This window comes from Paroedura picta, chromosome 3 (genome assembly GCF_049243985.1).
Source record: "Paroedura picta isolate Pp20150507F chromosome 3, Ppicta_v3.0, whole genome shotgun sequence".
NCBI classification, from domain to species: Eukaryota; Metazoa; Chordata; class Lepidosauria; order Squamata; family Gekkonidae; genus Paroedura; species Paroedura picta.
This window is the reverse complement of record NC_135371.1, coordinates 162,022,385-162,037,693: the sequence shown is the minus strand read 5'-3', so window position 1 is coordinate 162,037,693 and position 15,309 is coordinate 162,022,385. Positions and strand designations below refer to the sequence as shown.

Sequence of the window (15,309 nt, the reverse complement as noted above, 5' to 3'; positions counted from 1 at the left end):
GATTTCACACAGGGCCAGATAGATGGGGCATTTATCTAGAGCTCTGCCTCAAGGTCACCGGTTGCTTTTTGGCCATGGTTCCCGCCTGGTGGAATGAGCTCCCAGAAAAGATCAGGAATCTAACTAACACAGTTCTGTAGGGCCTATAAGACAGAGCTCTTCCACCAGGCTTATGACTAAGGCCAGTTCGGACAAATAAACCAACAAATAGTGGGCCTGCCGCACTGTTGTCCAGCAGTTCTTGAGCCCCCCAAGGAGAAGAACCATGGGGATGTCCCCAGTTCATTTTAATTGTTTCAATGATTTTAATTCTTTTGTATATTAAGAACGATGTAAACCGCCCCGAGACAGCTGTGCCGATCTAGAGATCTATAAAATTAATTAATTAATTAATTAATTAATTAATTAATTAATGTATTGCTCAGTCCCATCCAATATCCTAGGCCGAGATGCGAAGTTTCCAGATGCAAGTCATGTAGTTTCTCTTACCTGCTTCAATGGAGGTTCAGTTTGCATGTCAACTTGCTAATACCATCTCCCCACACCATCTCCTGAGCATAGCAGTGGACACATATTTTGAAAGCTCCCTAGGAATAAAAAGCAAACCACAGATACAAAGTTGGGGTTGGGCATGCATGTTAGAACATGCATCCCCCCCCCAACATGCTGCAAGGAGTGTTCTAGAGCATGAACATATTTATTCCTTGTTTCTGCTGAATGTATGAATTGTCAGTCTCTGCCCTTTCAGAGAATGGGCTCAAATCGCAGGCAGTTCAATGGCCCATTCATTTTTTACAAGTTATTTTTTGCTGATTTGCCAAGGGGTTTATGGCTCTAGGCTGAAGCCGATTCAAAGAGAAAATCCCCGTGATTATTCTTGTTATTTAATCTATTAAATTATTATCTCATTGACACCTTGCCAGCATAGCTTGCTTGGTTCTCTTAACAACTCTAGGACTTAATCGGCCTAGTCCAGATGTTAGGCTACACCAGTGTGGTAAGTGGACTGTTTAAAGCGGCCCGTTAAAATGGTAGATTCAGGTGGGTAACCATGTTTGTCTGAAGTAGCACAATTAAAATAGAATCCAATAGGACCTTTAAGACCGACACAGCTTTATTCAAGGCATGTGTTGGTCTTAAAGGTCCTATTGGATTCTATTTTTGTTATTAAAATGGCAGTCAACAGTACTGAGTAGTTGTCAGCATTCGTTATCGGCATTAGTTACACCCCGCTTTTCTTCCCAATATAGTTCACCCCTCCTCATTTTTTCCCCTCACACCACCCTCAGGAGGAAGGCTAGGCTGAGAGAGATTCAAACCACGAGCTTCCATTGTGAAGTGGAAATTCATTTACTTAGTCTCCCAGATCCTAATCTAATACACCGCCCACTTAAACTGTGATGGCATCAAATAGTAATAGTAACAGAAAGCAATCCACGTTTGACTGCACCGAGCAACTGCCATGTATTACAGTTGGGTGAATTCTGTTTGTCCCCTAGTTTCAACTGTAAAATCTAAGTACTGGATTCCGATGTAATGTCCCAGTTTTGCTATTTGTTAATGCAGTATATTTTAGTATTTTATTCAGGCTCTCTCAACAAGCTTGTTGACTCCGCCCTGTAGACCATGCGTCATACTGAGGATTTATTTCCATAAAATATTAAGGATTACTCTTAAGGTTAAATTGCTGCCACCCCTCCCTACAGATAACTGGGGGGGGCACCCTTTCCCAATTGCTACTCTATAATTCCTTCCCTCTTTCCAGGAACAGATTGGCTGGCGGGACGTGACCAGGCTCTTGGTCTTCACTTCCGATGGCACTTTCCACATGGCAGGGGACGGGAAGTTGGGCGGAGTCTACCTGCCCAATGATGGGCACTGTCACCTGGACGAAAATGGGTTATACACTGAAAGCCACCTCTATGTAAGTCTCCCTCCCTCCTCTTGAAATATGTGGAATCTCAGGGCATATTTGGCGTAGAGGAATTTCTCTGACTGGATTTGGAAGACAGCACTATGTATTGCTGCCTACTCACCTATATGTGGCCATTGGGGAGGGGTGTATAGGTTTTTAACGCCATCCTTAAGGCCAAGGAAAGTGGTTAAATGGTCCACAAATTAAGCAGCGATGTACGTGACCAATCAGACATAGGATTACCAGGTTCTTTGATGCTGACAGTGATGACATGCTGACATCACATGGAATTGATGTTGGAGATGTTGGCAGGGGGGACACACTCATGTTTGGGCAAAACTCTATGGTAGAATTTGCTTCAAACCATAGAGTTTTGCCCCAAAAACAGAGTATCCCTCCCCCAGTGTGTCGACAGCACTTCTGGATGATGTCAGCACATTACAACGTTCTTCCAAGTTTGAGTGGGGTGGGGGAGTTTTGGGGAGTGAGGGGCATTTGGGAATTGGGGGACCCCTGCCCAAGCCAGTAGACCTGGCAACCCTAATCAGCAGTGATACATTTTGAATCTTTCTGTCCCATTCGAATGGGAGGGAGAGAGACAGGCTGAAAACCTCAGAGAGCAAAACCACGCTTGGTTACAGTAACCAGGCATCAGCTTCACAGCTTGGCATGCTGCCCAGAGGCCTACATACTTTGTAGCTTTATCTCCTGACTGAAGTAAAATCACATTTTACCTCATAACCCCAAATCAAATCTGATAACTTCTTAATATTAAATATAGTCTTTAAAAAATTCGAGCCAGAGGGAATTTAAGCCGGAGGGGACCTTGGATCTGACTGAGGTGGCAGCTGTTGCCACATCCACCAGCTTTGGTAGGGTAAAAAAATGTGGAACGCTCGTCCATCGGATGAAAAACAGGCTGAGACATTTCTTAGAAAAAAGTCCAAATCTGTTTTGTTAAAGTCCAAAGAGAGGGTAGATCAAGGCACTTTGCAAGAGAAGAACATTGCTAAGAACAAGTTGCTAAGCTAAACCTTGGGTTCATCTAGGCATCGCCCCCTCCTCCAACCAACACACATTTTGCTCACCAAAATCCTTTCCCACAGAACACAGGCTTTAATCTACAAAGGAAAGTTAGAACAAAGCTTTGACACCTCGCTGCCAACAAGGGCTTTAGGCTGCAGTCATAACATGCAGAGATAGCACTGTGAAGGATAGAACCTTGCCAGAAACAAAAAAAGGGGATAGGGGAGCCGAAAAACCAAAGTGTAGAAAAACCAGATATTGCAAGTATGCAGCCTAGCCAAGCCCTGAAGTCCAGGTGGGGGAGGCTACATGACATATTATTGATATTCCTTGTATATATTGGATCACTTTCCACACAGGATTTGAGTTGTTTCTCCACACCTTGGTTAGACTTATGAGCTCTTCTACTGTGAACCTATGAGCCCCCTCCCCACCATCTTCTGAGGACCCAGCCCCAGACCTGTGTGCTCCGTTACTAAAGCAAAGTAGGATAAGAACACAAATACATGCCAAGAGTAGCAAGCTCTGGCTTGGCACTAATGATGATTATCATGAAAAAGACAGATGAAATGTTGGCCGTAGTTGGCTCCAGTGATGAGAAAGAGGAGAAACGGTGAAGAATGGGGGAGGGGAGGGGAGGGGCTGGGGGGTCAGTGGTGAAGCATCTGCTTGGTTTGCACTAGGTCCTAAGGTCCGTATCATCACCTCCAATGGAAAGGACCAAGTCATAGGTGATGTGAAAGACCTGAGACCCTGGAGACCCACAGCCAGTCTGAGTTGACAGCTCTGACTTTAATGGACCAATAGTCTGATTCAATATAAGATAACTTCATGTATATCCAAATTGGTCCTCTTAGCTCGGCATCATCTATGCTGGCTGGCTGCACCTCCAAGGTCTCAGAACGAGAAACGTCTACCTTAAAATCTTTAACTGGGGATAGCAGGGACTGAACATGGAAACCTTTGTACTTTTTCTGCCACTGGACCATGGCCCCATCCTTTGCCATCAAAGAGAGCAGGCCAGGAGTTGTCTATTGACTAACATATCCAACTCTGAGATTCTGGTATAAATAACATAACCTAGACAACTTCCCATAATAAACTACGTTGCTTGCATATTGTCATAGCTTAGAACAGGGGTAGACAAACTGCGGCCCTCCAGATGTCCATGGACTACAATTCCCATTGTAGTCCATGGACATCTGGAGGGCCGTAGTTTGACTACCCCTGGCTTAGAACGTTCAGATAGGCGACTACCACGGATTCTAGGTTCTGTCCCCCCCTTCTGGGAAGGAAGGCATGCCACTGGATTGGAGAAGAGATGGACCAAAGGAAATGGGAAGGTCCTCTTGATACCATCCCCGGCTTCGTCTCTTTGCAGGACTACCCCTCTGTTGGGCATTTGGCCGAGGTGCTGTCAAAGTCTAACATCCAGCCCATATTTGCGGTCACCAGTCCCAGACTCTTTATGTACGAGGTGAGCTGGAAGGGGAGGAAAGGGCACCGTCGGACCATAAGGAGCCTGCCTCACTCTTTCTTTTCCTCTCCAGGAGCTGAGCAAACTCATTCCCAAATCAGCCGTTGGGGAACTGAAGAAAGATTCCAGCAACGTGGTGCAGCTGATCACAGATGCCTACAAGGTGAGGAGGAGAAATGTGGGGTGGCAAGAGGGACAGAACCTTTTGGGAGGGCAGGAACACTCCCAAAGGATCCCTAGAAGTCCAGGCTGTGGGGGGGGGGGGGGGGCTACTTGTGATTTAATTATCTCCAGTGTAAAAATCATCTCCAGTCTTACTCTTCTCACCAGAGGGGGGGAAAAGAACCTCAGAGAAGTCAAGAGAGAAGCTGAATGTGAAGAAGAGATATTTTAATGTTTAAGATGGCAGCTGTCTACACACGATTGCTGTCTACATAGAATACCTGGGCCTTTTATGCACTGCTGATTTCCTTTGCTTTCGCCTTGCATTCCCCTCCTTTGCATGCCAATTCACTTTCACTTTGCAGAAGTGTCAGGCTTCTGGTTTCCTTCAGCATGTTTTTTTTCTGCCTTCAGAGCTCCGTTCGTTTTCCACTAGCTGTAGCCCTGCTTTTTTTTTTTTTTAATAACAAAGTCCTGTTGTTCTGGGGTTTCCCCTTTCTTCGTTCCTAACGTGAAGGAAATTAACAAGCAGAATGATTCCATCGGAGTTTCTTCTCCCCTCTGGGAAGGCACACCTTCACCACCAACATTGTGCCACAGTCTACGGTGTTACTAGACTCCAATCTAACGCCCTTTCCACATGCACAGATTCATTCAGATCGTTGCTGAACTGAAGCCGGTATCCCTTTAATTCGCCTCCTCTTCCTGCACTCTGCACGTTTCTTCTTTCCCTGATTTTTCTCCTCCTAATCACAGAGTATAGCTCTGCATACTAACGAGAAAAACTGGATTGCCTCATGAACTTCACGACGAGCAGGGACTTGTACCAGTTCGCACAGCAGCTTTCTCTGTGCCTGACACATCTGCTTTCATTTCCTGTCTCCTCCACAGAGCCTGTTGTCCACCGTGAATTTGGAGCACTCCTCAGACCTTCCTCCCGGCATCTCAGTGGCTTACGATTCACACTGCGGTGACTCGGAAACATTTGGGCGCACGCAGGGGGGAGAATGCTCCAACGTACACGTCAACCAGTTGGTGAGGCCTTTGGCTTGATGGTTAGATCAGTGGTCCCCAACCCCTGGTCCAGAGACTGATACCGGTCCGTGGATCAGTCGATACCAGGCCGCGGCTCCTCCTTGTCCTCCTTCCCGGCTGCTGCCTCAGGGGCTGCCCTGCCACTCTGCCACCGGCTCACCTTTTGTGCTCTCCAGCGGCCAACATAGCTGGGGCTCCCCTTCGGCATGGCACTGCGCAGCTGCTGCTGGCAGCGCCTCCCAGCAGATGGCGGGAAGTCAGGGGCGCCGGCAGGAAAGCAAGTGGGGAGCAGGGGCTCAAGCGGCAGTGATGTCCCTCTGCAAAATTCTGCCCCCCCCCCCGGCCTCAGTAAATTTGTCAATCGTTGACCGGTTCCCGGTGATAAAAAGGTTGGGGACCACTGGGCTAGATGGAGCCAAACCCACACCGTGAATATCACTTATAGGAAGCAGTGGGCAGGGAGCTTTCGTATCTCAGTCCCACCCCTCTCACAGGTACAGTTCACCGTAAGGATAAAGGCCACCACCTGCCTCCCTGGGACCCAGGACCTGGTGCTGCGAGTGCTGGGAGTAGGGGAGGAGCTGCGGGTGCGCCTGTCGACAGTGTGCGAGTGCCAGTGCGGAGACGTCCAGCCCTATGCAACACACTGTTCTGGTGGCCGGGGCAACCTCACCTGTGGCGTCTGCAGGTAATGATCCAGGGGAAAGGGGCAGTAGGAAAGGTGTTCAGGGAGGTTGAATGGGGGGCAGAGAGATACATGGTTTACATTAGGAGTCAGGAATCAGGAGGCGTTTTGCAGGAATACCGGGCCTTGCTTGAAGGCCCAGCATCCTGTTCCCAACAGTGGCCAGCAGAAACTACAGGGCACGGAACTGGCAGCTCTCCCTTGTTCTCCAGAGCAGCTCATGCTCAGAGATATATTTGCCTCTCAATATGGAGCTTGCCTTTGGCTTTCAGGATTGCAAGTAGCCAATGCTGGAGTCCTCTTCTCTAGGAAATTGCCTCATCTGGTTTTGGTGGTGGGAAAGCGCCATCATGTTGCAACATTGTTGTTGTCAGTTGCGAAGTCGTGTCCGACCCATCGCGACCCCATGGACAATGATCCTCCAGGCCTTCCTGTCCTCTACCATTCCCCGGAGGCAATTTAAGTTTGCACCGACTGCTTCAGTGACTCCATCCAGCCACCTCATTCTCTGTCGTCCCCTTCTTCTTTTGCCCTCGATCGCTCCCAGCATTAAGCTCTTCTCCAGGGAGTCCTTCCTTCTCATGAGGTGGCCAAAGTATTTGAGCTTCATCTTCAGGATCTGGCCTTCTAAGGAACAGTCAGGGCAGATCTCCTCTAGGACTGACCGGTTTGTTCGCCTTGCAGTCCAAGGGACTCGCAAGAGTCTTCTCCAGCACCAGAGTTCAAAAGCCTCAATTCTTTGATGCTTGGCCTTCCTTATGGTCCAACTTTCACAGCCATACATTGCAACTGGGAAGACCATAGCCTTGACTAGATGCACTTTTGTTGGCAGGGTGATGTCTCTGCTTTTTAGGATGCTGTCTAGATTTGCCATAGCTTTCCTCCCCTTTGCTGCAGTCTCCATCTGCAGTGATCTTGGAGCCCAGGAAAATAAAATCTGTTGCATCATAGAGACCCTTTATGCAAGGCAAGAGAGGAGCAGAGGTGGTTTGTCATGATCTCTGGACTTCCTCCCTGGACTTCCTCCAAGTGCTAACCAGGGCTGACCTTGTTTTGCTTCTGAGGTCTGACAAGGTCATCTCCTTTTAAAGCTGTCTGAACCAGCGGCCCTTCTGCCATCTTAAGGCAGCAGACTCCATGAAGTGATGCGTGGAAGTTCAAAGAACTTCCTGAAATTCCTGCCAGTGAATTCCAAGTATTCTGCAGGAGGAAGAAAGGAATCCTCTCTGTCCAACACCTCCATACCATCCGTAGATTTAGAAAACCTCTGCCATGCCCTTCATCCCAAATCAGTTTTTATCTTTATTAGCCATGTTGGGCTGAAGCAACAGAACAAAGTCTGTGCCCGGTGGCACCTTAAAGACCAGCAAAGGTTAATTCTGAATCTAAGCTTTCCCATGCATGCCCCAAAGCTCATACCCAGAATTAAGCCTTGTTGGACTTAAAGGTGCCAGTCAAACTTTGGTTGCGGGAAGATGGTTGTCCTTCAGGGCAGGAGAAGAAAAACATGCAAAAGCTGCAGGGAGGGGAAGTGGGAGAAGCAGTGGTCCCGGGGGGGGGGGGGGAGTTCACCTGGAGGCTCAGCAGGTCTAAGGTGGCATGCAAGAACAACGCAGTAGTGAAGCATTGCCCCCTTTCTGTTCTGACCTAGCTGTCCAGAGGGCTACAGAGGTCTTCTCTGTGAGTGCAAGGGAGAGGACCACATGGACCCAGAAGCCGGGTGCCATGATGGAAACAGCACAGGCCCCGTGTGCAGCGGCAAGGGCAGATGTGTATGTGGAAAATGCCAGTGCCACGCCCACGCCAGCGGGCCCCTTTGCAAGTGTGATGACACCGACTGTGAACGACACAATGGAGAGCTCTGCGCAGGTAAACTGTGATGCCTTCCAATGGGGGGGGGAATTGTCACCTTTAAGTGGGCAGATCCTAAATCAAGACTGTCATTTTCACAGGCATAGGTTAGTATGGGCAAGCTCCTGAAGGACTTGCGTGTCACCATGGTACAATCACAGGGCTGGATCCAAACTCGATTTTCTGCCTCACGCGATGCTCAGTGGAACTGAGGATCCCTGTCTTCCCCTTCTTGCCACAGGCCACTGATCCCTGCAAAATGCTGCTTCAAGGGATGGGGTCCCCGAGGGACAGCAGAAGTTAACCTGGGGTCGAGTTTGAGTTTGTTCCCTTTATTGGCATTCCGTAGCATTATAACAGATAAGTCAGAAAAGGTCAAAACAACTGAAGATATATATAAACAACAACAAGGCAATAACCATAAAATATGCTTTTATAGTTTAGTTTTTTAGCAATCTCACCAAAGGTTTTGCAGCCACAGACGTTTTCAGGTGAATAATCATTTAATAAGTATCGAAATGCACTTTCCTTATTTACAAACCCTTTAGAATATAATGCAGGAAGAAGACAGAATTTGTGGAAGTTGTCCCATCGCCTAGCTCCGCCCCATAGTGTCTAGCCACATTATTTGAGTAGGGAGTGGAAAACCAGATCATGGATACTACAGTGTAGGCAGAGTGCACAATGGGCACAGAAGGTGGCTTCCTTTTAATTTTTTTAAATTTCTAGCCCTCATGGATGCAGATGAATTTGTACAGTTGTGAGCAGTGCCTGCTGGAACCTCAAAACAGCCCAGAGTTCAGGGGTAGTCAAACTGCGGCCCTCCAGATGTCCGTGGACTACAATTCCCAGGAGCCCCCTGCCAGCTGGCAGGGGGCTCCTGGGAATTGTAGTCCACGGACATCTGGAGGGCCGCAGTTTGACTACCCCTGCCAGAGTTGGTAAGCGGGACGGTTCTGTAGGAGTGGGAAAGACTGTGATGCTGATGAAATGTGCGGTGCTGTGGTCTCCCCCTGCTGGCAGGAAACGGGCAGTGCAGGTGCGGTGTTTGCGAGTGCTGGAACAACTACACCGGGAGCGCATGCGAATGCAGCCTGGATGACAGCGGATGCCTGAGGGAGGGCACCATCTGCGGTGGCCACGGGCACTGTGTCTGCAACCGATGCCAGTGTGAGGCCGGCTGGCTGGGCAGCCACTGCAGCCTCTGTGCTGACTGCCAGACACCTTGTGAGCTATACAGGTGAGGCCAGCATACAAGGGACTGTGGGGCAGGAAGGGCCGTGCAGAGGGCAGCCGAGAGGCTTAGCGGGTGGCTTTCCAGCCCGTCTTGAAGCAGACACTTGGGGAAGAGCGTATCAGCTCAACTGTACCCCTGCAACTAAGGCCAGGGCATACCTGACCACCAGTGTCCCCTTTGGCCACAGTTCTTGGTTACCATTTTTAGAAGGGCCCTTGATGACTGTTGCGCCTTAAAAGTGGCAAGAGCCTTGCAGTGGAGTTCATGAGAGCTGCAGGCCATGCACCCGCCCCTTGCATCCTTCCCTGATCGCGTGCAGTTTGGGGCTGTTCGGTCAACTCTGACACTCTTTGCATGCAGCTGCTGGTGCTGCAGAAAAGGAGCTGTCCTAAAGTCCTCAGAGCCTCTAGAAAGGCCCAGAGCTGCATCAGGGAAGAGGGAAAACAAGATTTTGCACTCTCCTGCAGAGAGCAGGTCACAAGTTAGGCAAGCCTGAATGTGCATAAGTCAGGGCCAGCCCAAAGTCCGGGGAGTGGGGTGGGTTGGGGGCCTGTTCCAGGCAAACAAAGTCTTTGTCTCTCCCCCATTTGATAGCAAAAACTGAGAAGTCTAAGAGGAACATTTTACTCACGGGGGGTTCAAAATGAACAATGCAAAAACAAAACCAACTTTTCAAAACTCTTCCATGTTCCACCGTGGTGGCACCTACAGAAATCCAGAGTAGAGAGATATAAAGGTAAAGGTATCCCCTGTGCAAGCACCGGGTCATGTCTGACCCTTGGGGTGACGCCCTCTAGCGTTTTCTTGGCAGACTCAATACGGGGTGGTTCGAATCCCCCACTTGCCAGGAAATTCACTACAACTTTGGCAGTCTCTGTAGGCTAACCTACCTTACAGGGTCGTTGTGAGGATAAAAGGGGGGAGATAACCTCATGTGCTGCCCTGCCTGCTTGATGGAAGGTATCCCCTGTGCAAGCACCGGGTCATGTCTGACCCTTGGGGTGACGCCCTCTAGCGTTTTCATGGCAGACTCAATACGGGGTGGTTTGCCAGTGCCTTCCCCAGTCATTACCGTTTACCCCCCAGCAAGCTGGGTACTCATTTTACCGACCTCGGAAGGATTGAAGGCTGAGTCAACCTTGAGCCGGCTGCTGCCTCATGGTCAGAGCTTCAGACAGCATGTCGGCCGCTTTACCACCCTGTGCCACAAGAGGCTCTTAGAGAGATATAGAAATGTGAAAAGACAGTCACACCAGGCTGCCCTTCTGGCCAGTAGATGCAGCTCCCATCACCTTTTTGGCACCCGCTCAAAAACTGGCATCCTGTGTTGCCTGGCGGTCAGAGTAGTCCTGTGCATGTCAACCACTAGGAGCCCCCCCCCCCACACACACTTCCAGTGTTTGGGGTACCTTTCTGAGAAAGCAACCAATATTAGGGCCAACTGGGCCTCCCCTGGGAAGGAAGACCGTGACTCGGATGGGGGTTTGCCTAATAGGCAACCTTTCTGACTATCTTTGGCTGGACAGCCTTTCTTTCCCTTTAAAGAGGGTCTTACTAAGCTTGTTCCTTTGTCGCAAGGGACTCCCGGGTTCTCAGTGCTGTTGAAGAGGGGTATTGTTTAGAACAGTGATTCTCAACCTCCCTTTCTTACAGTTCCTCATGCTGTGGTGACCCCCAACCATAAAAATTATACAAGTGTTTTTTCACAGAAATTAAACGAAAACTGACCAATGGCGTGAAGATCCATTGTTCATACTTGTATACGAATTGTTTTGTTTTCCGGGGTTTCTCAGTTCAGTCCTGCCTCTTGTCCCACCATGCCCATCTTGCTCTTTTCTGCTGCTCCAGACAGATGAATGCTCTATCTCGATCTACCCCACAAGGCTATTGTGGTGGCTGGTGCTCCCCCCGCCAAGCTGCTCACCCTGCCGCAACCCCTGTAAAAGGGTTGTTCGACCCCCAAAGGGGTCCCAACCCCCAGGTTGAGAACCACTGGTTTAATGAGTTTCTTACCTTACACTTTTCAGAGTCTGCTGTTGATACCTTCCCTGAATTGGGAACTGGGTTAACTGCCCAGGGTGCTGTTTCATGTTCAGACCTTGCTACATTTCCTCTGGGTTTCTATTCCAGAGGAATACTTAATACTTAATAAAGTAACACCATAACTAGGGGGGGTCACCAACAAAAAGGCCATGCCTATCCACCCAAATACCTCTCTGTGTTGCTTTGCAGAGTTGGAGGGTTTCAGGAAGGAGGGTGGGAGAGCTCCTGGCAGTCAGAGCGGGACAGGCAAAGTGCAAGAACCCCTTGTGTTTCTTGGCAGGGACTGTGCCGAGTGCAAAGCTTTTGGAACAGGCCCCCTGAGCGGGAACTGCAGTGCTTTGTGCAACCAGACGACCAGGGTGTTGTCCGCACCTGCCATGGATGAGAAATGGTGCAAGATGACAGCGGAAGACGGCAGCCTCCTCTTGTACCTTGTGGAGGACGGGACTGGTGGCGTCTCCCTCACTGTGCACAGCGCAGAGGGTGAGTGGAGGGAGTGCAGAAGCAGCAGGGCTGAGAGAGCAAGAATTTCAGGGTGTGTGTGTGCAGAACAGGTGTGGAAGCCACCAGTGCTGGCAGGGGCTCAGGGGAATTGTAGTCCATGGACATCTGAAGAGCCACCGTCTGGCCATCCCTGGCTGAGGCCTTCCCCTGATATTTCCTCCTACCTCTGGTATTCAGAGGATTAGCAGGGGCCATGCTAATCTTCTCTGTAGGAATTAGGAAAGATTGGGTCACTCATGTGTAGCCATAATAGGTCCACAGAACTTCTTATGTTTTTTGGTTAGTAGATATTATCGTACATCTCTTAATCTTGTCTTTTGTTTTAAATTTTAACAGCTTTACTAGTTTTATTGCTTTTATGGCTCATTTTATCCTTGTAAAATAGTCAACAGCAGTTAATGCTTCTAAATGTTGCCTTTTATGGTGGAGAAGTTTTAAGTTTTATTGTTGCATTTTTAACCTTTTAGTGTATTACCTTCCCTTTTGCAAACTGCTATTGTATAGTAGTGCATCTAAAATTTTGGTCTAAATGACTGTAAATAAAGATAAAGATGATGAGCACCTCTGAATGTGGACACTGCTTTCAGTAACCGTGGCTAGTAGCCATTGACAGACATGTCCTCCGTGAATCCATCTAATCCCCTTTTATAGTGGGGTTTATTCCTGTGGCCATCACCGCATCCTTTGGGAGCAAATTCCACATTTTAGTCATTCTCTGGGTAAAGTAATATTTCCTTTTGTCCGTCCTGAACCTACTGCCCATCAGTCTCTTTGGATGCCTCCTTTACCCACTCACAGGTACTACTAACCAGATGTTGAAGCTGGTGCTGGGCTTGGTGCTGGGCCCTGTGAGTTTGGGGGCGCTCCTCATGGTCCTATTCCGCGTCGTTGTGGAGATCTGGGACCGGAAGAAAGTCAAGCGCTTTGAGGAAGAGCAAAAACGGGCCAAGAGGAATGAGGTTAGTATTTTCAGCTGCCTTGAGTCATCAGGCTGCATTTGTAGGTGGGTGAATCCTCCGCACCAGCTCCCCCTACCAACAATGCCCAGGAAGTTACTTGCAACCCATCCAGCTGGGCTGCTTCCTCTTTCCCAAAAGCTGAAACAGACTAGAAACCTAGAGATATCCTCCACACACACGCATCCTTATGATGAGCTGAAATACAGAGTTCTCCAGCCTGGAAACCTGCCAGTGGAATTAGCTGTAATTAGAGATTGATTTTTTAATAAATCCAAACAAGCCGGACTTGAAGGTTTAAGCAATTCTTCTTGCTGATGGATGCAGAAAGTCTCTTCACTTTAATGCTGCTCAGTCGGTTCTGATGCTCTTTGAACACTTTGGAGAATATGAAAGCACAGTGCCAGTCCATGAAGGAGCTCTTAACCCAGGGGTAGTCAAATTGCGGCCCTCCAGATGTCCATGGACTACAATTCCCAGGAGCCCCCTGCCAGCATTTTCTGGCAGGGGGCTCCTGAGAATTGTAGTCCATGGACATCTGGAGGGCCGCAGTTTGACTACCCTTGTCTTAACCGGACAGAACGTTCCATAAGAGTAGGTGTCCGTCTGAGCAATCTAGCTCCAAATGTTATTCTAAATCCCATATGGATTTACAGAACCGCCCAAAAGATGAAGAGAAGAAGAGTTGGTTCTTATATGCAGCTTTTCTCTATGCGAAGGAGTCTCAAAGTGGCTTACATTCGCCTTCCCTTTCTTCTCCCCACAAGACACCCTGTGAGGGAGGTGAGACTGAGAGAGCCTTGACATTACTGAAGAGATGGTTCGTATATGACACTTTTCTCTACCAGGAGTCTCAAAGCGGCATACAATCACCTTCCCTTTCCTCTCCCCACAACAGACACCCTGTGGGGTGGGTGAGGCTAAGAGAGACCTGATATTCCTGCTCGGTCAGAACAGCTTTACCAGTGCCCTGGCAAGCCCAAGGTCGCCCAGCTGGCTGCAGGTGGAGGTTTTAAATTCTACCCTCATTTGGGCAGGTTGACCCATCCTCTCTCAGAATGTCCAATGATAGGCCTGGAGGGGGTGGGAAAGGGAGAGGAGGCATTTAAACCTTTGCCAACTGAGACTCCCCTCCCATCCGGGGGGGGGGGGGGCATGGCCGGCTGACATCACCTGGTACTGTGAAGGCTGAAAATTATTTCAGCACTACCTCCATGGTCAAAAGGATGAAAAAGTCTGGCTTACATCCTCCATGCTTTTGCCCAGAGATTCCCAGCATGCCATGTCCTTCCTCTGAAGATGTCAGCCACGGTTGCTTCAGACCATGGCCACGCAGTCTGGAAAACCCACCACCTCCCATGGACTCTGGACATGGACGCCTTTGACAGCTCTAGGAGCCAAAAATAAAGAAACCTATGGTAGAGAGCAAAGCCATCATCCACTCTATTCTCTTGCTGTACTGCCTTTTCCTAACTTCTACCTGCTTTTTCTTTTCAGGTGAACCATTCGCTGTTCCGGCAAGCCACCACCACAGTCCTAAACCCCAAGTACACCAAGGACTAATGCAGTGACTGGAAGGAGAAAGAAAACCCAGCCTGAAAACAGACGGAGCGTTAGTCTTGGCTTGGAGAGACCTGGGTTCAAATCCCCACCCAAGCTGCCATTCTCAGCCAAATCATCTCTTAAAGGCTGTCCCTACCACCTAGGGCTCTTCTGAGGATAATCCCTCTGTTTCGCCACATCATCTTTAAGGAAACAGTCAGAGCACAGCCTTGCAAGTTGAATCATGAACACGTCTTCCCAACAAGCCTTCGGAATTGTAATTCTGCCCAAGGATCTCCACCAGCGATCTGTGCTCCTCCAATCCGATGGAAACAATTATTGGGTGGGAGCTGTGACTTAACAGGTTTTCAGCCAACCTAAGATGGCAATATTGGCATTAAAGCATTGGGCTTGATTATACTAGATCTCGGGCCTCAGAGGTGTGTGTTTCCCAGGGTGCTTCCATATACATAGGAACCTCTCCCAGGTCCGAATTTGAATCTGGTGACGCCTTTGTTGTTAGGTGCGAAGTCGTGTCCAACCCATCATGACTCCATGGACAATGATCCTCCAGGCCTTCCTGTCCTCTACCATTCCCCGGAGTCCATTTAAGCTTGCACCTACTGCTTCAGTGACTCCATCCAGCCACCTCATTCTCTGTCGTCCCCTTCTTCTTTTGCCCTCGATCGCTCCCAGCATTAGGCTCTTCTCCAGGGAGTCCTTCCTTCTCATGAGATGGCCAAGGTTTTTGAGGTGACACCTTTAAGACCATCAATTTTCATTCAGAGTGTAAGCATTTATGTGCATGCACAATGACGCGCCTTACAGGAGAGGTGGCCAAACTGTCTCTCTCCGGATAGCCATAGCCTTCAATTC

The 15,309-nt window shown here is 49.0% G+C and overlaps 1 protein-coding gene across 2 annotated transcripts in view; it reads left to right on the top strand.

The window, feature by feature from the left end:
• ITGB7 (integrin subunit beta 7) overlaps positions 1–14,858 on the top strand; it is a 44,459-nt gene extending 29,601 nt beyond the window's left edge. For both annotated transcript variants that reach the window (XM_077329114.1, XM_077329115.1), the window contains 10 exons: positions 1,766–1,924; positions 4,323–4,418; positions 4,492–4,581; positions 5,472–5,615; positions 6,110–6,303; positions 7,952–8,169; positions 9,175–9,391; positions 11,712–11,914; positions 12,734–12,894; positions 14,389–14,858. In XM_077329114.1, the coding sequence (XP_077185229.1) occupies positions 1,766–1,924; positions 4,323–4,418; positions 4,492–4,581; positions 5,472–5,615; positions 6,110–6,303; positions 7,952–8,169; positions 9,175–9,391; positions 11,712–11,914; positions 12,734–12,894; positions 14,389–14,454 (1,548 nt within the window). In that variant the 3' untranslated portion in view covers positions 14,455–14,858. The remainder of the gene's footprint in view (positions 1–1,765; positions 1,925–4,322; positions 4,419–4,491; positions 4,582–5,471; positions 5,616–6,109; positions 6,304–7,951; positions 8,170–9,174; positions 9,392–11,711; positions 11,915–12,733; positions 12,895–14,388) is intronic.
• Positions 14,859–15,309: the final 451 nt, after the last annotated feature.